This window comes from Bombus bifarius, unplaced genomic scaffold, assembly GCF_011952205.1.
Source record: "Bombus bifarius isolate JDL3187 unplaced genomic scaffold, Bbif_JDL3187 scf7180000009145, whole genome shotgun sequence".
Taxonomy (NCBI): domain Eukaryota; kingdom Metazoa; phylum Arthropoda; class Insecta; order Hymenoptera; family Apidae; genus Bombus; species Bombus bifarius.
This window is the reverse complement of record NW_022884930.1, coordinates 540,764-566,826: the sequence shown is the minus strand read 5'-3', so window position 1 is coordinate 566,826 and position 26,063 is coordinate 540,764. Positions and strand designations below refer to the sequence as shown.

Below are 26,063 nucleotides of genomic sequence, written 5' to 3'. Positions count from 1 at the left end.
TACTGTGATCTTCTAAGTAGACAGCTCAATATCGCAAATTTCTGCGAGATCGCAAACAGCAAGATGGCTGGCACAATTGTACGTTGTTTTCAACTCCCAAGGAGACAATTGGGTAAGATTTGATGCTATTGTGTTTAATTTGTAACCATATTCACGACGTTCACTTCATTCAAGGCCAACCACGATGTAGGGAACATCGATGTTCCGATACTTTTCATATTTAAGAAGAATTTTGACGTTTTACGTTGTCACTGAAAGGAGGTTATGTAATGGAAAAATTTGGTTATGATTTTAAGGTTTCCTTGGGTCACCGTTGTGTAGCCAGCAGCAAAGAACATTTGCCGATGCCGCGCCCGAAGGGAAGGTGCGTGTATTTTATTCCCGCTTTAATTAGTGTTTATCATATTAAAATAACGTAAATATGGAACGATTTGTGTTATTATCGTTTTTCTTAGAAAAAGGGTGGCCCCCTGGCTGACCAGGATCGTATCTTCACAAATTTGTATGGTAGACATGATTGGAGATTACAGGGTGCTCTGAAAAGGGGAGATTGGTATAAGACCAAGGAAATTATAGAAAAAGGTGCAGACTGGATCATTAATGAGATTAAAGTATCTGGTCTCAGAGGCCGTGGAGGTGCAGGTTTCCCATCTGGCATGAAATGGTCCTTTATGAATAAGCCCTCTGATGGAAGACCAAAATACCTGGTAGTTAACGGTGACGAGGGTGAGCCTGGCACCTGCAAAGATCGTGAAATTCTACGCCACGATCCACACAAGCTAGTAGAAGGTTGCTTAATTGCTGGCCGTGCTATGGGAGCTTGTGCAGCTTACATATATATTCGTGGTGAATTTTATAACGAAGCGTCAAATATGCAAGTGGCCATTGCAGAAGCTTATCAGGCAGGCCTGATTGGCAAGAATGCTTGTGGCTCTGGCTATGATTTTGACATTTTTGTGCAAAGAGGAGCAGGAGCGTACATTTGTGGAGAAGAAACTGCTCTCATTGAATCTATCGAAGGAAAACAGGGAAAGCCTAGGCTAAAGCCACCTTTTCCAGCCGATGTTGGATTATTTGGTTGCCCTACCACTGTCACAAATGTCGAAACCGTCGCTGTTGCTCCTGTATGTAATTATCATATATTTAACGCTATTAGGAAATATATACACACGCGTGGAAAATCTTAATTCTAAAATAAAAATTTCAATATATAGACTATATGCCGACGAGGCGGAGCATGGTTTGCGTCATTCGGTCGTCTACGCAATCACGGAACTAAATTATTTAACATCTCGGGACACGTGAACAATCCATGCACTGTGGAAGAAGAGATGTCCATTCCTCTGAAGGAACTCATTGAAAGGCATGCTGGTGGAGTAATCGGTGGATGGGATAACCTGTTAGGTGTGATTCCGGGTGGATCTTCCACTCCGGTTATTCCCAAAAGGTACTTATATATATTTGAATACCAACTGGGAATAAGAGTCTATAGCACATATCGGTCAAAATTGAGTTAACAGCTATAATTACTCGTATGATGTTGCAGCGTATGCGATACAGTGTTATTAGACTTCGATGATCTCGTTAGAGTGCAGAGCTCATTTGGTACCGCAGCTGTAATCGTGATGAACAAACAGACTGATATTATTAAAGCTATTACGCGTCTTATCAGTTTTTATAAGCACGAATCTTGCGGTCAGTGCACTCCGTGCCGTGAAGGAATAAGTTGGATGTATAAAATCATGAGAAGGTACAAAAATAGTTCTATTTGTTAGCTCTTTTTATTTTATCTAAAAAAGAAATAAATTATATATTGGAAATCATGTAATGAATATCTGTCTAGGTTCGCCCAAGGACAAGCGGAGATACACGAGATAGATATGCTATGGGAGTTGACCAAGCAGATTGAAATGCATACTATTTGCGCTTTGGCGGATGGTGCAGCGTGGCCAGTTCAGGGATTGATCAGACATTTCAGACCGGAAATAGAAGCACGTATTAAAGAGCGCAAGCAAGCAGTGTCCAATTAAAATAAAGGTAGAGAAACTAGAAACTATTGAACTTTTCAATATTTATTCACCGCAAAACAGTCGATTGTAGAAAGAGCAAATATATATATCTGTAAAATATTGTACTTATTTACAGTATATATATATATAAGTCGAATTTTGCAAAATGCGGTGTTGTTGAATTTCCTACATAATTTTACCGATAAAAATCATCTTCAACTTTCGGTAATCTAGTAAATAAAATAGATAGAAAGAACGTACTTTGTCTGCATTAATATAGAAGGAGACGTAATTTTTCAAGGTAATTCGATAATTTTTTACATACTGTAATAAGAGGAAAAATAATTTGGTAAAGCGCGTGATCCGAAAGTATTCGTTCTCTAATGGAAACTGAACGTGAAACGCGATATTTTACAATATCTTTATAATTTGAAGAATATCGGGAAATTAAAATAAAACTAAAGTAAAAGGTACTCAAAGAGAATTGTGATTTTATTTCAACGATAGCGGAATCCAAGAAAATAACAGCTTCTAATCTTGTTTGAAATAACATCGATCTTATTTGTTCTCACTGAAAATCCGAGATACAGCGAACGCTAAATCATAGCACATAATGTGACAGTTCGTTCCTGTATACTTGAACAAAATGTACAGGTTGATCCGATTATTAAATTTTTAATAAATTCCTTACTCATAGAATACAATTTTAATTATGATTCAAAAATAATGACAGAGGAACACCGTTACCTAACACCGTTACTAAATCATCCTGTACATTTCAACCTCCAAGTAATAGTATGTAACATTTTTATCGCGTCAAAATATGTATTGTTTACATTATTCTTTCTTACATCGAATATTTCCAGAATGCAAAATATCATGTTTAAAATATTCAATACTATTAAGTACATTTTTGGATCGAATAAAGTGAAGAAGGTGTGTGAAAGAAGATGGAACGACTACGATGAAACAAAGTTCGACAAGAAGATAAAGGGTACATTGGCACACGATGTGTATACCGAACGATACTTTACATTTATTCGTTCATTATACAAGAAAAAAGTTTTTCTAGCTCTAACGTTTCCGCTGACTACGGATACAGACAATAAAGTCGCTCAGATTACAGTACAATGTGCGTATACAATATACAATATATATATATGTATATACATACAAAAGCGTTCGCTCGATTTACAGACCGATGTCTTTCTCTTTCATTCCCTCTCTCTCTCTCCCTCTCTCTTTCAACACACACTCACACACACTGTCTCTCTCTCTTTCGTTCTCTCACACATTCTCTCTCTCCCCTTTTTCTTCTTTTGTCTCTGTGCTACCAAGTCGAGACTGTCTTTTGGAGTTTCTTCTTTCGTCCTTACTCTTTTCCCTTTTTTTATTCCTTTTTTCTCTTTGTCTTTCTTTCATTCGATATATATTCGAGAGTTAGTTCTTCCCTTCTTTTTCTTTTACTTAAATAAAATTAAGCTAGCTGTTACAATATCGGGATAGCTTGCTATATTATTTTTTTTTTCTTTCATTTCGTCTCTCGCCGCAAGCTATCCCGTTGGGTTAGTAAGCGCACACACTGTCTTTTATGATAGGTCCGTTATTACGTTATCTCCTTCCTACGTCTATCTATCTAAAATCTCTGTTCACTGATCTCTGTTTTGCCTGTTGCTTACAAGAATCCGGAGAGGTAACGAGAACTGTTTTCTTTTTGCCTTTTCATGTCTTCTCATCCTGTTCCATTCTCTCGTTCGATAATTTATTTAATAGCTCGCGATTATTACAAAGCTTTCGTATAAAAGATGGTTTTTGTTCCCTTCTTGCGATTTCAACTTTAACGTTGTTGGCGTTTATGTAAACCGTGTTCTCTTGAGCACGTCTTTTACCGTTAGGATCCACTTTCTTCCAACTTCCTCTAAAACTTCTCCAAAAGAACGCAATTTACGAAACTGATTCACATTGAATCAAAATCCGTTTGAAACTATCCATTCTCCGTGTATTATTCAATGAGCCATACTAAGACAGATTACCAAATGATATAAAATTCGAATGAAAAGAATCGATCGAAGCTTCAGCGAAAGGGTTCGTACGATCTTCTGCCAGAAGAATAAAAATGAATAGAAATGATACAGCGGGATGTAAAAGGATATGTGATACAATCAAATGACAACAAGCTTCATCTTTGGCCCAGAATATAATTCCTTCAAACAATTAAAAGATCCGAAAGGTTTACCATTCTCATCACCTCTTCCAGATATCCCGAGCACGCGATAAAAGCTTATGTATAGCCCCGCTAAAGGAGACGAACGTGACTCGTAGCAAAATAATGTACGACGTTAATCTCGTTATTTCACTCGCTCGATTGTACTTGTTGCAAGTCCTGCCACTTGGACGCGGTCTTATTCGACGCGCGGGAACAAGGTACACGTACACGATATGGCTTGAAAGAAGCTCTCTCTTTCCCTCTCTCATACATATACGCACACATACATTTATTATTTTTCACTCCATCTCCGATACACTCGCTCTCGTTCGCCGGACGCGCTCGCGCTCTTTGGCATGATCGTTGGCTATATCCTCCTGGCAAGATCACGCTTATTGTTGGAGACCTCTGCCGCTGGACCTGCGCCACTATTTAGTTTCCTGTATATATAATCAGCCATAAAAATAGACGCGTCTCTATTGCAGTTTCCTACGTCAGCCCCTTGTCTGCGCGGTTCTCGAGGATGAACGCTGGTCGATGATGATTCTTAAACATTCTTGACCTTTTCACAGTAGCAACAGAATAGTAAATTCAGAACGAACGATTTAAAGAACAATTATCCCTTTAGCCTTCGAATTTTTTGCGTTTCTGGTATTGCATATAATACGTACGTAATAAAAATACGTACTTTTAACTTTTTATAAGAAACAAATATTAATAACGTTATTTGATAACATTCGAAGACCACAGATGGAAAGACCCAAGTATCTCAAGCTATATCGTTAAAGGATTAAACAATTTTCGGTCACGATCTTGTCTTTTTTATTCTAGTTTGCGTCATGAGCGTTTGTGAAAGAACAAGTGGATGGATGGTGATTGTAGAGATTTCTGGGACGGTTGTTAAAGGTAAGACGTTGTTGAAAGTATGGTAGAATGGATGTTATTAGTCGTAGAATTGAATTTTGCTGATCTACGGGCTTCTGGGTAGCTTGGATCAGGGAATGACGTTACTGTAGCTATTCTACGTTTAGATAATCTGATTAAGAAATACACAGAAGATCGTTTGCCATAGTTACGGAAAGGTGACTGCAGGCGTTTCTAATTAAGGGAATGAGGGTAGATCGCTTTGCGTTAAGGGGTTTGCGCTACTCTGTAATACAGTTTCCATAATACATTTCAAAGTTTCGTTATATCTCTCTATTGATAGAACGAAGCATTTGTTACATAACTGATAAATATTATTTAATTCCCTTTGATAAAAGGGAAAAAGGAAACATAAAATAGCAATCGTCTTCGTTAAATGGCGTTAACTAATTGCCCATGATATTTCGAAGGAACTATTTCGATCTTGCATATTCTATCAATAGAAAGTAAGAAAAAAATAAGCAAAGAACGAACCCTCTTCGTTCGCTGGAAGAAGATCCATAAAAGGGACTGGGTTTCGAGCGTGCTTTCCTTCGAGATCAGAAGCATAAAGATTCCCAGTCGCAGGGGACCCGAGTAATAGAAAAGACCGTCGGCTTTCCTTGTTCCTATCTGCATCATAAATCAAGGACACGAACGATAACGATCCATTCGGGCTTTCGCGGTTGACAGTTGCATCAATCTTCTCTCGTGCGCGCACCAGTGGCAGTGACTGTTCGACCGACCCGTTTACAGAACCGATCAGGATCGTTTCGTCGCCCCGTGCCACGTTGATGCTTCGATCTTTTTACGCTATTCATCGGTGCATCCTGGACGAGAATCTACACTTCCCCATGGGATAACCACAATACCACCGATTCAGATCGAATCACGCGAATTCTAATCGATGCTACGTTATTCTAAATGAGAATTGTGTAATGGTTCTTAGGAGGACAAAATTATGGGCAGTGATGTCACGTATCTCGTGGAATAAGTTTGATAACGAAACGAATGAAATTCTATAAGCAAATTTCACGAACTATAAATCGTTCGATTATCCTCTTTAACGTAAAGTTGTAAAATTATAAAAAAGATAATCTTGTACGATGTACGACCGTCGCTTCGTATCGACTCTCTAATATCAATAGCGAGTAAATTGTGGTGTAAAAGGAGTTGGCGAACAGCACTCTACCCTGTGCAGCTCTGTTCTAGATCGATCGCGCGTCGCAACAACGGATGAACGCGTCAGGGATCAAGGACGGCCTGAAACGTTCCTCGAAGATTCGTCGGAACACCTGCAGGCTGTCTCACGCAAACTTTCGCTTCGTCTCGAGCCAATTAACGCTGTGACGCTCATAGTTCGCCATCCATCAATCTTCCTCGTTTATGATCTACGACGTTCGGAATATCACGGGTGAACCTGTCATTCGTTGAGAATCATCCTGGAAACGATCCCGACAGATTCACCGCGATATTGCCAGCGCGAAGGGCCTCGAATATCAGCGCAGACCAGACGCGACACCAATCTCGGAGGACCAACCGAGAGGTCTCTCGTTTGTTCGCGAGTCCAGCGACCTGGTCACAGGGATGGGTACATGTACGATGGTCGAGATCGCTCGCTGGCGGATGGAAGGCACGGGGTAAGGATATCAAAAAGGGATACGAAGGGTGATGACAGCTCGTTTCGATGCTTCGTGGACCGGAACTATCGGTCTTCTTCGGTCCAGTCGCTGGCTGCCCAAGCCGGAAGTGGAGTCTCGTATTCCCAGCCTGGACCGCAGTAGCGCCACGCGTGCAGGTACATGACCAAATCGGATGGTTTCGGGTCTCTGTACTTCACTTTGCACTCGTAGCAGTGCGGATCTACCGTCATTTTGTCGTTCGTGAAACTAGAATCTGGCGGCTCTGATCCAGTCTGCGTGCCTACCGTCACCTTCAGCGATTGTTCCTGTTGTTGTTGCTGTTCCTCCTCGCCTAGGCCAGGCGTCGAGGATGGAGAGGATCCATCCTTGTCGTTGCTCAACGACACGCGTTCCTCTATGTCTAATTTTGGCTTGAACAGACTCATCTCCGAATCTCCATCCATGCCAAGCCAATTTTCTGCGTTGTGGATGCTGATCAGATCTCTGACCAGCTCCTGATCGGTCTTCCCGATGTTACCACCCTTTCCTTTCTCAGGACCAAATACAACGTGATTGTAGAGAGGATCGTTTACCACTGGGTAGCCCAGGTATTGAAGATGGACACGGATCTGATGCATTCGTCCCGTTTGAGGCTTGCAGAGCACCACGGACGACTTGCCGTTGTAGCTGAGACGCTTGAAACGGGTTACACAGTCCTTCCCTTTCTCGGAGACTTTGCACACGCCTATCTTGTAGGATACTACCTCGATCGGCTCGGAGCAGACCACTTCCTCTTCGGGGAACTCGCCTTCCACTCTGCAGACGTATTGCTTGTGAACCTGAAATAAGAATTTATGCGTTGATCGTATATTACCAGATTATTCTAGGTTGCAATTTCTCCTATACGTTTCTCAATTTATCTTTCAGGACCAGTGGAAGTTAACTTTTAAAAGGACTGCCAGATTGTGATAATTTTTCTGATATCAGTGCGATCTATTAGAATATTCGATTCTATAGGAAATGGAACAACGTATATATCGCATTCTAAAAATTGTGCTAAGTACCGACGTCACTCTTTCAATATTAAGATTAACATTCCGTTGAGAATCTTATAACACGACTTTACGTAAATCTCTACGCAGTTATTTAATTAAATAATAAGTTAAACGTTATCTAACTTTTCCACTAAACAATTAATATAGCAGTAATATAGCAATAGCACTTATGAATTACATGTACTACTGAAAATTATTACGAGACGGATTCGATTCTCTTTTAGTATCAAAGTTGACATTCGATCGGGACCATTGTAAATAATATCTCGTAAAAGTCGTAAATCTCCACAAAACACGAAACGCTATCTAACATGTCTTTTTGTTCTTATCCAATCCGGTTCTAACGGTGTTGGGCAGAATTTATTGGAAAATCCGCGGATCCAAGCAGGTTTCCCTCGCATAACACCGTTACGAAACGAACCTGTCTGTTTCTTATTTGGTGCTCCATCTGCCTCGCTTTCTTCGGCGTTCTACCGAAAAGGAGAATACCGCTGGTCAGTCTGTCCAGCCTGTGGATTGTCCTCAGGTTCTTCAAATTGTATTCCTTCGCCAGAATGAAGACTACCGTGTTGTGTCGGTATCGTCCGCACGGGTGCACCTGCAATTCCAGGATCGGCTCGGTTTATTTGCCGAGAAAACAGAACGCGAAGCGGAAAAGAGGACGAGGAAGATAGAGGATTGTGCAATTGGTCGAGTTACGCGTTACGGTTAAAAATACTCGGCAAGGAGAACGAGAAAAGCGGAATGGGATTATTGTATTATTGTATTTACAGACACCAGAAGTGTTTCTGCAAGAGGTGCTCCTCTCTTCCACCACGAACATTCTTCCACCATTTTAGCTTCTAAGCTAATCGTTTCGTTATCCAACGTTGTTATCCGTTTCACTGTTAGAGTATTCTTCGTTTGAAATAATTTTTCTTTCACCGATTTACAATTTCTCGGGTAATATTTTACGATCGCGTACAATACGAATCAAGTCGCAATTGAAGCGATACTATAATATTTCGTAGCACATCCGAATTCTTGTGCATAATAAATTTTCACAGAATAAAACGATGCAGCAATGATCATTCGTCTGTCGTAATCGCGTGATTTTCCCTCTACGATTACTTTCTATGTTTGATACAGAGAATTCCAATAAAACACTGGCTACGAATTAACGTTGAATACACATTATATGTTCCAAGTATAAAGACAGTCATGAAAAGAATACTCGAAACCATTTCAAAAGCAAATCTCCACAAATCTATTCGTTTACCGGTTGACCATGTTTGGCATTGAAGTAAATCGATGCCAAAGGAACATACTCTGAATAAAACGAACGATTTCTACAAATACGATTAGCATTTGAATTAATATATTGGCAATCCCATTACTTTTCAACCAGACCGTGTACCGTGGACTATGTACATCTCTACGGTCAATACCATTAAATTAAAAATGCTTTCCACTAACCACATCATTCACTAGACAAACTGACAGGACGTACAACGGGTAAACATATAACGTTAGTGAAAAGCAGCAGTCTTGGCGGTGTACGATCGAAATTCGAAGCTAAGCGCGATTGCACGACGCCATTATGGTACCAACGATGGTTAGGGCAAACGATTTGACGCGAATGCACGTGCAAACAGGCTGGCTGCATGCGACGTCGACCAATTTCTCCCAATTCGAAGAGAAAAAACCGATTGACTCTATGACAAAAGGGAATGATTCGATGATTGCGCGTTCGTGTCAGCCGCAATATGGGCACAATGGTTGATCCGGAATTGTCGCGTTGAAAAATGCGATTAGAAAGAATTTCTGGAATGAGCGAAACGCTTACAATGGTTGAAAAGAATTAGGTTTCGATTTGTATTTATATTAAAAATATAACAAACGGACTGTGCATCTTTGTGCATTTACGGGAAATTTAAAAGCGCGAAAGTACATTTTTGTGTCTTAAAATCTCGTAGCCGAAAAAGTTGAAACGGAAGAATCGTTACGTGTAATTTCACGCTTTGATTTTATGCAGAAACAAGTTTCCCAGAACGTTACAAGTATTTTTATTTACTGAAACGAACGATCGAGACACAAAAATTGCAAGAGCACGGCAGAGTCGAGGCAAATTTACACATTTGAAAGAAAATAACGGAGAAGTGACAAAAATACGAAGAGTCGAGTAGCTACCTTGAGTTAAATACCTAATTTACCATTAATTTTCTTAGCGATAGAGAATTCCAGTGACACCGTGCATCGCTAATAATTTCCTCGCTCTACGAAAAACTTCCAGCTTCTGTTGAAGGATCTTTTGAGTACAATTTTACTTGCACTACAGTTACAACGACGAAACTTCCGGAATAGATATACTATACTCCATCGAGGAGGCCTACAAAGCGACACGTAGTTCAAGTAACACTCGTTGCCAACACTCCGATTCATTAACGCCAATCTGTCACTATCCTAATCGCGGCGAAGCGATATAACAGCGAAGCACTCAACGCTGATTCGACACTTGCTCTCGTGTTTTATTTTTCATATTACCGATATTTGTAACTTGCTAGTGAAGTACAAATAAAATACTAAATACTAGTTTGCGAAATACAAATAAAATACTAAAATCTTCATACTATCACAATTTTTGAATATAGACGTAAGTTCGTTATACTGTACGAAAAAGAGCACGATACATAAACAATGCGTTGTACGGTACAAGAAAGAACACGACGCATAAATTATACATTCTTAAAGTATGTAAACGAAGAATGACATTTGAACAGCACTCTTTAGACATACGTAAAGCATATTTAAGAAAAAAAAAAAACTAATAGAAGAATAAACATCCACGTTATCCAAATTGTCTATAAATATTTAAAGTAACGCATACATATTAATGTGGGATAGCGTGACATCGGGGAAGGACGTGGCGCGAGGGGTAATTGTTTATTAGCGTTGTCAAGATACGTTGACGTTGTCAAAGAGAGTTGCGAGCGTTACCAAGGTATGCTTAGGAAAAAAGCGAGCATGGAAAACATTGTAACGAGAGTCGAGAGAGTCAGAGTTGAATTTATCGTGGTCGTGCGAAGATCGTTGCGTTGTTGTGTCGTAGAAGTAGTGAGTAACGAATACGTGAAACGGGGTTTTGTATTCGATTACGCGCGAGTGCGAACGATATTGTATTAATCACACTGTTACCTACAAACTAATAATATAACATTTCTACATTAGTATTTCATAGATATTACAACCACGATAAGATAAAGGCAAGCGAGTGTCAACGTGAGAAGAAACACTTGCAATTCACGGACGTAACGATAAATTTAAAGGAGTTGTCCGAGCAATTCTGTGGAGGATGTCGATAGGTTGATAGGCGAGGGATCGTTAGAGGCATAAATAGTACATAAACAGGAAGTAGCAGGCCGTAAAGACGCGCTGACATCCGAGCGACGACGAGAACCACTCGATTTACCCGATAATCCTGCTCTTCGTCTCGCTGCTCGTCAACTAACCCCTTTTCTATGTCCTCTGTCACCCTTTCCTTCCTCCTTTGTCGCTATCGTATTGTCCGACCCACTCACTGAAAGCACCGGATGTGCTCCACGCGGATATATATCGCGAAAACCTCGCTTCCTTCCCTGTCCTTACTCCTATTCTTTAGGTCGAACTATTTTCTATCGCGGTAAGAGGCTTTCGCGGCGGACTTAATTTTTTAAGGCGATTGCCGATGACGAAAATCGGTTGCTCGACTTCGCGTCTCGTCCCTTTCCTTTTTCCTATGCGATCAAAATACGCGAAATCTGAGAGTCGTGGCGATAGAAATTTTATCGTTTCAATTCCTTAGACTCGTGTATTTGCGCGATTATCTGTGACGATTATGCGTTACATAGTACGAAATCGTTTCGATACGCGCTTCTCTAATTTTTGATTTAATCTTTACCTTTCAATCCTCGATATAATAATAATCTTTGGTTTACTTGTGACTTTTAAATGCGCGACTCTGTGAAATTTTAAATAATAAATTGCTTCGATTTTCACATTTTTCTGTTTTCATTTCATCTCTACTTTTGGGTATTTTTTTTAATTTTGCTCTTTCGCACTTGCTCTTGCTTCTGACAGAAACGACAATTAAGTATTTTCGTATTTTTATAACGTTACATTCGGTGCCATCTTATTTTACTTCTTCGTTAAATTCAATCGAATGAAATATTTCCGATCAAAACTTTACAAGTAAATGGTATTAATTCGGCTTCTATTTTTTAAGCGCGTAATAACGTTACGCGTGTTCATTGAATTTCAAGTGTATATCAATTTAACGTTTACAGGATATAAAGCGCACACATACACGCACAGAGGGAACGTGAAACGAGTTGAATTCGTAAACTGTTTGGCGTAGTCTGGCGAGGGTGGCGATCGAATGGACTCGTAAAATCTAACGCGCGGAACAAAAGCTTGGAAAATAAAACTGATCCGGTCTGTTGTTCCCGGGCGTAATTAAATGATCATTCCGCGGTCGCAAAAATGTTTTTGCGGCAATTAACCGAACGCGCGGAATGGTAATTAAGCGTCGCTTAATGTTTCTCTTTGGCTTTGATCCACGTACGAGCGAGGACCGCAAATTAAACGGGGAAACAAAAGCGGGACACGTCGAACCTGAAAGCCATCGTGACGAACCGAGAAACTTTGTTATAAGTTTCAATTTCGTGGCAGTTACCTGCGGATCGACGAAACTAGTTATCGAATTAAATTATTTTCCTTTCTGTTTACGTCTTTCACGAATATCAACGAAATAATAGCTTCTCGAATATATTTATAATCCTTTCGACGCGAAGAAATTCTAAGAAATCTTTGATTTAGCGACATTAATAAGTTTTAAATTTCTCGCGACTATTAAAATCACCGATGTTTACTAATTACCAAATTCTAGCTTTAAAATTTATCTTTCAAGAACGTCAATTATTCAAAGTCCCACAAGTTATCCAATCGTTTAAAGATTCCATAATGTTTGACAGAATTCATTATCTATTTCGGTATAATTACGTTAACTACAGAGTCTTTTTGCCTCGTCACGCAATCGCGTCATAATTGAAAATTACACGGCCGTATAATACTCGCTGTAAATTATTATACCTCGTTAAGATACAATCGAGGATGTACGGTTAGAGTCATACGATTATAAAAATCACTGGAATTCTGTGCTTGGTCGTTGGAAACATCACGGCAGAAACATCAGCGAGATAAATCATTCGTTCGCTGAGAACCGGTGAAAATGTCATCGAGAGATCATTAAGGATTTCGCAAACTGCCACGTGATCGATGTGAGAATAATTTGAAAAGAAAAATTGCCTCGGTACGCTGACTTTCTATTTCTATAAAACGCTATAGTATGTAAGCAAGTAAGTACCTTGTATATTAAGTATACAAATATGAAATCTAATGTGTCGAACGTTGTAATCTTTATCTTGATAGAACAAAATGGATCGTACGTAATTCGATAAAATAATACAGGGTGGTTGGTAACTGGTAGTACAAGCGGAAAGGGGGTGATTCTACGCGAAAAAAGAAGTCGAAAATACAGAATACAAATTTTTCGTTCGATGCTTTGTTTTCGAGAAAATCGACTTTGAATTTTCGCCCGGTACGCGTGCACTTTATCGCGTCTCGTTTTAACGTATCTCACTGTAGATCGTTGTCTCGATGGAAAAATTAAAAAAAAAAAAATTTTATTCTATATTTTCGACTTCTTTTTTCGCGTAGGATCACCCCCTTCCCGCTTGTACCACCAGTTGCCAACCACCCTGTATAAAACGAAAAATGTTGCGTATCTATTATTTCCTTATAAAAGGAAAGAAACTTTTCGGACGACCTAATACTTTGTTCGAAACTGTATATATCTTTCAACTGCGATAAAAGTCCGAAATTTTAACCGTAGAGAAACTCTTTACATTCGAAAATTCGATGAATTTGCATTTGGACGACACGCGGCAAACCGTAATTGCGCTTTTATCGTATTAATTACAAAAATGAGTCACGAGCAGACGTTTGCAAGAAAATATTTTTCGCAAAAAGAAGAAGAAATTGTAACGTGTTTTTTTAAATCGTTAAAAAAGAAATACGCGCCGAGGCACTTTAAAAGATTAATACGGCAAAGCAACATTCACGGCGGGAATTTGGTGGGAAAACAAGAGAATCTAAAGAGGTAAACACGAGGAAGGATCGCAAATAAGAAGACTGGCGGGAAGCGAGGAGAGACGAGCCGGGCAAAATGAAAAGCAGTCAGCGTGTACAAACGCATTACAAAATTGCCGCGTGATTATTCATAATTGTTTTGCCACGTCGAAGGCCGTCGAGTCACAGACGATGAGCAAAGCCCACCGGCGCGTCAAACTGCAGGTAGAAAACATTAGTAGGAAAAATACAGCTGCACGATGAACGTGCGGTTAATCATATGCCAACGAAATGCATAGAAACTTACCATGACACGATAAGAAAGAAAAAAGAAAGATAGAAAAAGAATACAAGGAAAAATGAAACATGCGGCAAGTATGAGAATATGCACGACGATTGAACGCTTTTTTCTTATTACGTATTTCTATTCCACTCTTTTTTTCTATTTTCATTCTTTTTTTACTTTTATTTTTAAACGTAATTTCACGTTCTCGAGTCTGGAATACCTTCGATTTAGGAATAGCAAGCTCTGTTTCCTTCGCAGTTTTCGTTACGATAAATTGAAGGATTAACGGTGTAGAAGCTAACAAGTTCGGTAAACCAACTTGGTAAATTGTAATATTTTCCGTAGAAGATACCAAAAGCTACCATTAGAAGAAAGACGGAAAAAGAACATTCTTCTCCATCGTCGATAAATTCTTCATTTAGATTCCGACTACGTTACGCAAGGATTCGACCAACTTCCCAGAATTGGATACAATGAAGATCGAAGGTATTCCAGCGAGTGAATAATTTGGGTTAGTACAACCATGGGATCTCGAACAGCAAACAAACACGGATTCGTTCGGATTGATCGCGCGGCCGAGGCTTCGGGCCAAAAATAATCGGCCTGGGCCGCAGAAAGCGAAAGGCCGAGCGAACAATCGTCGTAGTCGCGCGGACAATCGGCCGCGATAGCAAAAACAGATAGGCGAAACTACTGCAACCGAGTGGATGCTCCCATCTGTTTCTTTTGCTCTTTTTATCTTATTTTATTTATTTTTTCTTTTTCTTTTTTTTTTTTTTTTTTTTTTTTGGCAGTACAGTCCTGGCAGTACACCACTTACAGGGATGGAGGCGGGCTTGTTGACCACGACGACGTCCTCGTCCATGTGTATCACCGTGATCGGCTCCGAGGTGACAGGCACCTCGTGTCTGCAACACACCAATCGCAACCAGCTTAACGTGGCTTTGTTCCTCTTGCGCGTACTCTCATTCATTCCCTCTTTCTCTTTCTTACACGCACGCATACCACAGAATGGAGCTTCGTTTATTCGCGTGGGATTTCCAATGAAACGGTGTGTCTTTGACGGTCGATGGATCGGTTGCACAAGATTTCTTGCGTTTCGATCTCGGTTACGAATATTAATAGTGCATCGACTCTTAATTTTAGGATCGATACTAGGATCAAACAATTATAAGTTTGGATCGATTTTCATTTTTATGGAGAATTTGACGTAGAAAACTGTAACACAAGAAACCGGTATTTTTACCGGTCGTACTTACATTTTCCAAGACCCTTCGCATAGTATGGTTGTTATATAAAGCGTTTTAAAGGTATATAATATCCATACTATGGGAACGGAAAACTCTGAATTTCTTTTTCTTCCAATCTTTTAAGAAGAACTCGAAATTGCTAATTATTTTCAATTTGATTATGACATATTTCTTTGGTGGCAAATGTCCGGATAAACGAAGCTCGTACATGTAGAAATGACGACAGAGAAGTGCACAGTAACGATTCGCGGGAAGGGAGTCGGATCTCGAAACACGAGGGAAGGTGTTCGAACATGTCTGTTCTTTCCAGTCCATAAAGCGTTGAACGTGCATGATTCTCTTTGGAACTGTTAACTCGTAACACGTGCTCATGCGGTTTCGAGGATTTCTGAATGACTTGTATCTCTCCAAAAAAAAAAAATCCTACATTTTAATATTATTCAAAAAGAGAAAAAACACGATGGAAAATGTTTCGCTCGTCAAGCGTCATAGTTTCAGATGTTCGATTTATATCACTCAAAAAGACACGACAGAAAATGTCTTTCGTTAAATACTTTACCTTCCATGGTATCCAACATTCTCTTCGCTCCAATTTCTTTTGTACTTCGAACGTTTAGAGAAACACGGTCGACAAGTGAATTTTCAATTTTCAATCGCTTTGTAACTGTTCCGTTTCTAATTTCTTAATTAATCCTCGCTTGCTAACGTCATAAAACACCGCAATAATTTCTCTCTCCTTTCGTTAAAAATAACAGTTGATCTTGAGCGATCTTTCAAGTATTCGTTTTCTATTTGGATTCTATATCTTACTTGATAAATTTCGGCAATTTCTGTTATGCGTTATAAAATGCAGAGAATAAAATATTCTAAAATTAAGTAACTTATCGTTAATCCAAAACGTCACTTGCGATCCAACCAAAATGTTGCGTAAGTGTAAATTAAGGATCCTAAAGGATGTAAAGGATGTAAAGGATGTAAAGGAATTAAGAACAACCAATATCGATAATATTCTAAAACCCTCCCATCTGCCAAATCCTCCGAAAACTCTACTCCTTTCCTTCCTTATTCAAAGAAGATTCTCGATACGCAACAATCCTCTTAAGGATCGTCCGATTAATCCAAAATTTACTCCGACTCTGTTTTTAACGCTTCAAATTTCAAAAGTCTCCGAAGAACTTATAGTATCCGTATCCCTATCTTCGAGTTCCCCACTGTCCTCGGGCAAGGGTCGACCAGACCCTTTACGCTCCCGCAGAACGCAAGTTAAACAGATTAATGGCGATACGAAGAGAAAAACGATCGTGAAAACGGGACAAAGAGGAGGCGCAACGACGACAGGTGGCCAGTCTTTCCTCGTATAAGCTCGTGTACGTTCTCGGCGAGTTCAATTACACGTTCCATCTACCTAATGCATTCCTTGAAACTGCGCTAGTCGTCGCGTGGCGTCGGCACTCTTTCGCTTTCGAAGACAATAAGAAAAACACCGCGAAGCCTTCTTCTTCCGTCTTTCTGCCACGTACCTTTTTCCAATGCTCTCTGCGGCGCTTCATCCTCCATTTCGTCGCTTCTCTCTTTCACCGTACTTTCGCGCTTTCTCTCCTCTTCCTTCTCTGTTTTTCCTTCGTTTTCGTGTCTTGGCTCTTCTTCCGTTTTCTTCCTTTTTCACTCTATCACCGCGTGCACCGACTGTTTCCTTCTGTTTGTCGGCGAAGGAAAGTATCGTTGGGGGGACGCTTCTCCCTTCTTTCCGAGACGTCTCTTTGAATAATTCAATTCGCGTCCGGGTAATTTCTAGGGGTTGTCTTTCGGTCGACTCGAGTGCGAGACGATTCCACTCTGTTTTCGAAACGGCGCGTGGCGACTGGATTTTTTTGGAGGAACGACGGTCGTTGAATTGAATTTTATACGGTCGTTTTTATACGAAGTGTTGGAGAAGAAGGGACATTTATAAGGTGTGATCGTAGCATTTAATTACGAAATCGTCGTTCGAAGCTTACTCCTCGAGTTACAAACAATTTATTTTTACGTTAGAAATACGCTAGTAGTTGGACGAGTCGGCGAATCAGCTGACTGATCGCAGAGATTATCAGATTACGATGACTTCTCAGAAGGTAATTCAATTTCTTTTCCCATGATGTATCGTTGTCCGATAAAATGGATTCCAGAGCAAGTTTCTTACTTGTAATCCAATAATTACCTCGGTCGAAATAAGACACCATTATGATTAAACAACGAAGAAGCTCGAGCATCGACGGTGGAAAGGAATTTCTTCGAAAGTTTCGGATCGCTCGGCGATGAGGTATCAGCATTACAATTAAAAGTTGAACAGCATCTTGCCAGCGAGATCGATTCGTCGCTTCCCTTTTTGTTTAGAATGTCGTCGAATAAAGAGACCCTTGGGAACTGCTCGTTTCGATCGAAACTTCCGCGTGTTTCGTCCGATAGATGTATTTCGAAACTTAATTTAGCTGACATATTTCCATAGTTTTCTAATAGTTTCACGAAAGCACAGTCTCTTTCGTTTTGTTCCGTCTTTGAATTATCATCTTCTCTATGCAAGATACGGCAGATCTAAGACACAATTTGGTGTTAAAAAAAAAAAAAAAAAAAAAACAGATTAGCTACAGCGTGTACGAAGGTTTTCATGGCTGACTGTATATACTTGGTTATTTTTAATTGATAATTATCTGACGTACATTTACTTCGAATAAGTATCTTTCGAATCGCAGAAATTACTTTAAGCACTTTCACGAGTTCTCGCGAACTCCGTTTCTTCCACAAACAAACGTGGTCTATTTCGAAACTATTGTTTCCTCTTTCAATAAATCGCGCGAACTCTTCACGCCTGGTCGAGAAAGAAGTCGTTGGGACTCTGTTTCGCGCATTTGGCCCGATCGACTTTTGGCAGCGAATCGATCTCGGAAGGCACAGATCGACATATTTATTATCCTTCGTTGCTTAATTTAGCGTTCTGGGGGATACGCGTGACGGAAATTGACGGCTGTTAAACAAACGTTGTAGGATAATGTCCGTACCGAATGGAATCTTCGCGCATCAGTTCGTTTCGCAGAGTCGTTACATAATGCCGGATTAAATCGAAGGAGGTTTTGTTGTAAATAATTTCAGGATTTCTCGCCGTAAAATTACAACACAGAACCAAGGGAGCGAGTTCTCGCGAGAAAATGGGCTGACGTGTCTTAAAAATATTTCCTCTCGGAATAAAGAGAAATATTTATCTTCCATTCTCTTCCGTTATGGTACATCTAGCATGGTATTCTTTATTTCGCGAAATGCGTGCAGGATGTAACACGCAAAGTACACACTGTAACTACTCCGTTAATGTCTTTCCTTTTTCTCAGAGATTAACGCGCCAACGGTTACGCAATACCGCAATACCGAAATAAACTTTCAATTACTTTCAGTTGTATAATTATCTCCTTCGTAAATTTTATTACAGCACGCTGCATTTTAACACTACCGATAATTAACACGAAGCTATTTCTACCAAGACCAGTGAAAATGACTGGTCTTTAAAAAATACGTAATAATAGAATATTTTTATATTTATCGATTTATTACTTTCTTACAGAAGCAATTCCACGTTATGTAGTACATTTTTGATATTATTAATCCATCTGGGACCATCGTCCCTAAACGAGGGTCGACACATTTATAAAATTGTAGAACCAATCATTTTCACTGCTATGGTATTTCCAGTATCAGCATCTAGAGATCTAATGATCGATCCGGAATTTTCCTGAAAGCTGATATCGTCGTATCGAGCGATACGCGGTAAAAATTTGAAAAACGTGTGGCAATTTGTACAAAGCGAGGAAACTGGTTAATCGGGGTTCGATAAACAGATCGCAGCACCCTTTTACACTTTGACAAGTACCAGGCATTTTGACTGGTATTGGTACAAGTGGCCTTGGTACAAAATTATTTTCAGTTCGAATACATAAAAGACAAAATAAAATTCATTATATAATTCTTTTAGTTATCGTTGCGAAAGTCATTACATCACTGCGGAGAAAAAATATAACACGAAGTGGGAATTTTAAAATAAAATTGTAAAACCGGTCGATTCGACTGCTGTGGTAGTTCTAGTGTTAATAACGCGAAATTCAATCGTACGGCAACGTTATTGCGAGGAAATTTAGGATATATATATATATATATTTGAATGAAATTAATCAATGTTTAAGTAAGAAAACAAATACGAGAACACGCACGGTTGTTTGAAGAAAAAGGAGAAACGCGCGAATGTGCTTCTAGATGTTGCAGCAAAACGTTTCTAATCGAGCTTGATTGGCAGAGGTTTCCTCGCTCCGTCTGCTTTCTCTGTGAAACGTGGCTGATAGAACTGGGAAAATTTCATGCAACGGTATTACGCGGATATTTCGAACTAACCACAGAAACTAAAACATTTACGCTGGAATACAGTCGATCGCGTTTAATATCGAGTACACGCTATATACTACTTTAACGTACTAGTAAATTAAACGTTAACAAACTGACCGACAGATGTAGTTGTTTTTGGTCGAATTAATCTTAAATTTGGCTGCGTTATATCTTTTTTGCGACAACATCGGGAAATTTGTATTTCCATTAGCGCTAATTACCACGAATAAAATTGTACGACGCCTGAAAAAATGTCAGCCTCGAAAGAGTTGATAAACTTCTCCCTATTAGAATTTACTTTTATTTAAAAAAAGGAAAAATATCGAGAGCTTTAAGCGACTGTAACTCGACGAATCGAACGGGTGTAAAAGAAGATTTTCAGAATATTGCGAAGGATGGAGTTAGTTGATGGTTGCAACGGTGACAGATTGATCTTTGTTGAAATTAACACGTTTCTTCCAGCTTGGGAAAGCGATTCAAAGTTTAGAGGGAAGGAGGACACGATTTCTGGGTGACAAACGACGTCCCGACCTTTCGATTCACCACCTCGCCAGATAACCGCACAGGAATCGACCACGAGTATCCCTTATCTCGGCAAGTTTGCCCCGCGGTTATCGGGGTCGAACCGGGGACGAAGGTGCTTTGGCTGTGCGATCCGCAATTGCTCGAGTTATGATGGAACTAATCGAACTCGGTGGCCCGTTTGCGGAGCCGCCGTCAAGCAATGAGTTCGAGGTCGGTGAATTGTTAAAAATTTAGCCGAAGTAGCGTGAAAGGAACGGAATAATAAATCGAGCGAAAGTGCAACGAATAAACGGAATAATACAAAAGCTGGCAACTCGGAGAGAATATGGAAATGTTGCGAGATAACAGTTGTTTGAAATTTTAATTCTTCCAGCGATAGTTTTCGATCCTGTGGAAAGATGTAGCGTACAAATTGAAACGAAATATTCCGAAACGAAGTAAGGTTTCTTTCGCAATTAGTAAGAAATTTCTTTCGACGATTTTCGAATGGAAACCTAACGGCGATAAATTCAGGATTCGAAGGAAACTAACGTCGGAGAAAATCCAGTGTTGGAGAGTATAATTCTCGGAGGGATTCCATTTTGTATCCACCGTGGACGATCGGTCCGTTTCCGCCGCGAACAACCAGTATCTGGATTTATTTCGGGAGTCAGGCCGGACAACGCGGAATTACGAAAATGCTTTTCGAGCTCAGGGACGAGGTTCGACGTCGGTCTAGCCGTGATCTAATAATTAGGCGCGACTGCTTTTCGAGATCGCGAATAATTGGCCGACGATAGCTGCTGACACCACGGAAAGATTTACAGAATGTCGCCAGCTTATACTTGTAAGCGATTCGTTCAAACGCTACATCGACCGTTGCTTTATCGTCGTCATGAATTTAAATACTTGTACGTAAGAAATGTTTCCACGATTCTACGTGATATTTGGAAATTCTCAGTGAAACGACGCTCGGTTTGCAATTCATATTTTCACGTTCTTATGATTCACATTGGATTTTCACGAGTAATTAGCGTTTTATCTCGCAAAAATTCTACTCAAGGGGACGACTTTTAATCCATCGATATTAACGAAAAATATCAATTTGCAAGAAATCAAATAAATATACGAGGATACGACAATTCGTATCAAATCGATGATAATTTGTCTGTAAAAACAATGTCGAAGGATAAACGAATACCATATTACGAGTTCCGGATAGCGCTGAATAATATTTTTACGATACCTTATCTGGTGAACAAGAATGAAGAATCGAAGAACGTCGATTTAATACTCGTGCGATTTATCGACGATTCGTGAGCGACCGTTTCACCGATGTACCGACTAAACCCGTGTGAAACAGCCGTGCATATTTCATTGGAGATGCATGTCACGTCGGTATGCGACCCGCGTTAAATTTGGAAGGCGTCGTAGTTGTAACACGGTGAGTGTTGCACTTTTCAAATGTCAGCCGATGCGACACGGCGACGCGTCTAGACCGTCTAACGCGACGCTTCTCCATGGAAATTCAATATTTCTATCGAGTCTAACACGGCCTTTTAATTCCGTTGCCAATCCTCTCTCCACTTAATGGTCGCCTTATAGACGCGCGACTAACGACAAAAAGATTTTATTTTATTATCACGATGGCGAGGTAAAATTTTTAGCAAAAATTTAATTAAACCGCGAAATTTTCTGCGCGAGATCAGATAGTAGCGACCTTCCTTGTCTCGAATAAATGCTACAGATAATCAAGGAAATAAGCGAAAGACTTTGTACATTAACCCTTCGCACTCCTACGTCGAGCGTGACTCGGCATCAGTTTTTATCTCGGGAGTTCCTTTGTCGAGTCCCACCTTCTTTTGTGAAACGTGCGAAAGAAAACCAGAATTGCGTCTTGGAAATTGTTTCAAGATATATCGTACACTTAAAAGTTACAAAATACAACAATAGTGCGAACGAAACTGCTATTTAAGCGAATTTCTTTCTTCCTTTATTTAATTATTTAAATTGTCTTATTTTTTAGTCAAAGTAAATTTCAAATAAAAACGTCTAAAAGCGTCGGGAGCTGCTGATAACGAAATTGAAATAAAATTCGCAGTGCAAAGGGTTGATGATCGTCTCGCGATGCAAGAAATGCTCTTAGTCATTAACGTATAATTGTTAAGGAAATTCGAGGATTTGGGAATACAAATAATTGACTATATTTCCCACACAACAGTTATACATCTATATTACACTCTGAAGAACGTCTTGCACGCACGCTTGTCGCCAACCGACTATCCTAGATTCTTCTAACATCTGGCAACAGTCTTTTGTCTCCACTAAGACCTTGACGCCCTCTAACCCTTACACACACATTCTCATGTACAGTGTAAATGTATCACTTCCCTAACAATAATTTTACTAAAATATTTGATATCAGACGCGATTAAAAAGTGCGAAGCAAGATACGCGCGACCCACGCTACAGAAAATATAAAAGATCCAAGAATACGAAGAAGAGGGCGAGGTTTTCGGTACTTTTACCTGCGTCAAGCGCTACACGCGAAAACCTAGAGAGGATGCGATCAGAAGCGTTAATTCCGCCCTCGTTCGCAGGGAGACTGATCCTACGACAACCGCCCTCGTGCATGTCCCTGGCGACACGGAAAATTGGGTAGGATAATTCAATTAGCCAGAAGCGGTTCCGTGGTCGAACGATCCGCTTCCGTCGGACACGTCGTGCAATTTCGCACGAGAGTAGCCTTTAGCAATGAATTAGAAACGCATTTAACCAGCTAAACGGAAGACAAGCCATCCCCTTCCGTTCTCAATTTATGCTGTTTCGCGTCCACGAGTGTTTCATTCGAGAACAAAGCTCTCGCTCTCGTGTTTCACGAATAAAAAACACAGATACCTTTCGTGTCTACGAACGTTTTCATTAATTGCGTCGATCGAACGCCAATTCGAAAGCACTCGAAGCGTAAGAGACCAGCCCCGCTGCGATTACTTATTCCAGCGGATGGATTATTTAAGGAATAAAAAAAGAATGGAAAGAGAAAGGAAAGAAGAGGATACGCAGAATAGTAAACTAAGAGGGTGGAGGACGCGCTTTTCCGATTATTCATTCCCTTCCTATCGGCGTTTCATTATGTTCGTGGAAAATTCGAGTAGCGTCTAACAAGACCAACCTTCCTTTGGACGCTCCGAAAAGCTGCAGAAACTGCGGCGTAACGAATAATTGGACGAACGATGGGTCGTTCCGTAATGCAGGAAGATAAAGAATCTTTGGTTGGAGCAATTAAACGCACGCCAGGGATGATCCGTGAAAGGACAAAGCTGCGCGCTACATCTGCTTGGTAGTCAATTACTTTGATCGGGCAAAATGGGAAATCGAGAATCAGATTATTAGCAGTTTCAATGGTTGCAGTTGTTCTTGACAGATACAGAGAACTCCGCGTCAAGATCGTCTTTAGCTGTCGATACTCTTTTAGACGTGACTTTTAGACGTTGGATGAAAGAAAGTTCAAAATTACTACTCTTATATTACAGCGATTTTCTGCCATCTTGGTCATTTATTCCCACGAAGCTAATTAATCTCTTCATCGATGCGTGTTCCGCGATATCTCGAACCTGTTTAAGAATGAAACATTTTAGGGCGGTTTTACAACTACGAGATGCAGCGTACATCAATAAAACTTGCATACGCTAAATGTTTATACTTTCACGAACATCGTCGTACGCCTATTCGCTGATTTTATCAAATGCAATTCCATCCCACAAAATTACGATCGTACGTTTCCTCTGGTTTACCTTTCTTTCGTGCGACGTAGCTGCCTTATCGGTACCCCATTTGGGACACGTTATTTTTACTCGCATAGCTGCATAAAGATCCGTCGACTCGTTAAGCGACGTTTAATCCACGCAGCGGGAATAAGAATCGCGGGTTCGCGATAAGAGTGTATCTCAGCTCGCTGAATAAGTGGTCTACAAAAGTGTTATCGCGAAACGCGAGGTCGAGTGCCAAGGCGACCGGTTAGAATGGCGGCGAGAGCCCGGGGAAGGTTGTGTGCACGGAAAGTTAAACGGAAACTGTACTTGTTGCTTGAAATTGACGTAGGGTCGGTGACAATGTTTGGCGGAGGTGGTTGCCAAGAAATACAACCGTCCATCGGCGCTTCTCCTCTGTCAGAAGCTGGAGGAGAAGGAAGAGGAGGAGGACTTGGTCGTAGCCACGACATCTCCTGTACGCCGCCCCGTTACGGAAGCGAACTTGTTGCTGAATTTGGCAGCCAGCTCTGGAACTTGCGGAAGAGGAGCACGGCTGGTGGCTCCGGAGTTGTTGCCTCGTGCGCCAATCCAACCCTTGAATTTATGCCCTTCCCTCGTAATTCCGTCCACTGTCTGGAAATTCCATCTCTCGCTAGAAAATGTTCCACTGGTAACCACCGTGGTAAAATATCCCAGTGAATTTCGTCGAATTACTGGTTTTCGCTGGCTTTGGCCGTTTCGCGGATATACCTGCATCGTCAACTTTCATTCGTTATCTCATTTAAGGCACGGCTTTTAGGCGTGTTTTTACAGCTCTCTTCCGGTTCTTTCTCCGTCCAGTACTTTTCCACGCGAGGGATACGTCGACTCTTTTTCGAATTTTATTTTTACAAAGTTTCATTCTCTGCAACCTTTTCGGATTACCATGTTTTCATGTTCTCCTCTGTAGGTCTTTCGTTTTCCTTTTTTACGCTCGCGTTTGTACCGCGCGTTAATTCCAATAATTATACGTAATAATTGGAATATCGTACGTTGTCGGATGATATCGACATATCGATAATAATTAACATTGGTTGGTATAAATGAAGAGGAATGTGATCGAAGATGGATGAAAATTGGTCGCGTAAATGGACTCGAGTGACGTTACGATAGTACCTAGATTTTCGTCGAATTGCATCTTCGACTTACACGAATGATAGATAATTGTATAATTTGAGGCAATAACAATATATACGATAAGAAAGAAAGCCACCAATTATTACGAATCCGAGCAGCAATACATTTACAAGTATCAGCCAATCCGAAGCTATTCTTTCGACGTTTGTCGGACAAACAATGACCGTTTTAAAAAATCGTCGCGGGACAAACGACCCTCGGCGAACAAAACGCGCAATTTTGAAACAAGTGGGGAGGAAAGGGGGCCGATTCGAAGCGAAATCCGCGATTTCATTCTTCCCGATCCGTCCTTTCTCGGTCATTTCCTTTTGTAGTGCCGATGGAGGCACGATACATTGAGTCCGCGCGCGCTCGTTCCTCCATTTTCGCGGCGTACAACGAACAGAGAAACGTAGACGGGACAATGAGGCCGGAGTTCCCACGGAATAGTCTGCAAATCGAAGGAACATGGCACAAAAGCGACTTGACCGGAACGGGCGCGGGGAAACCGTTACGGAACAAGCAGGAAACGAGCTTTGGGATATTTTTTAACGTTTGAAAAAAAAAAAAAAGGAAAGAAGAAAGGAAAAGAAGAAAGGAGAAAGAAAAGGAGCGAAAGGACGGAAAAGAAAAGAAGAAACTCTTCGTCTTTCAGTGTCGAGTCCCTTTGTGAACGGCGTATCTGTTCGTACTCGTTGATTTTCTCCTGTTCGTCGAGGAATCGCGAAGGTACTGACGAGCAATCTTTGCGCGACAATGACGCGATCAACTGCTTC

At 40.5% G+C, this 26,063-nt stretch overlaps 2 protein-coding genes across 4 annotated transcripts in view; one reads left to right on the top strand and one right to left on the bottom strand.

Moving 5' to 3' along the window:
• The first annotated feature begins 2 nt into the window (after window positions 1-2).
• On the top strand, window positions 3-2,478 carry LOC117214007 (NADH dehydrogenase [ubiquinone] flavoprotein 1, mitochondrial). Its single transcript, XM_033459796.1, has 6 exons — window positions 3-112; window positions 297-364; window positions 456-1,124; window positions 1,215-1,447; window positions 1,547-1,750; window positions 1,844-2,478. The coding sequence occupies exons 1-6, from the start codon at window positions 64-66 to the stop codon at window positions 2,028-2,030; spliced, it is 1,410 nt and encodes a 469-aa protein (XP_033315687.1). The 5' UTR covers window positions 3-63; the 3' UTR covers window positions 2,031-2,478.
• A 547-nt stretch (window positions 2,479-3,025) lies between these two features.
• The window catches only part of LOC117214005 (RNA pseudouridylate synthase domain-containing protein 2-like), a 174,840-nt gene continuing 151,802 nt past the window's right edge, over window positions 3,026-26,063 (bottom strand). For all 3 annotated transcript variants that reach the window (XM_033459794.1, XM_033459793.1, XM_033459792.1), the window contains 3 exons: window positions 15,046-15,133; window positions 8,217-8,393; window positions 3,026-7,579 (listed from right to left, as the gene is read on the bottom strand). In XM_033459794.1, the coding sequence (XP_033315685.1) occupies window positions 6,824-7,579; window positions 8,217-8,393; window positions 15,046-15,133 (1,021 nt within the window). In that variant the 3' untranslated portion in view covers window positions 3,026-6,823. The remainder of the gene's footprint in view (window positions 7,580-8,216; window positions 8,394-15,045; window positions 15,134-26,063) is intronic.

Coding starts and splice junctions, on each gene's coding strand:
- LOC117214007 (XM_033459796.1), top strand. CDS start 64: ATGGCTGGCACAATTGTACGTTGTTTTCAACTCCCAAGGAGACAATTG. Junction 1,448..1,546: donor ACTCCGGTTATTCCCAAAAG/GTACTTATATAT, acceptor ATGATGTTGCAG/CGTATGCGATACAGTGTTAT. Junction 1,751..1,843: donor ATGTATAAAATCATGAGAAG/GTACAAAAATAG, acceptor ATATCTGTCTAG/GTTCGCCCAAGGACAAGCGG.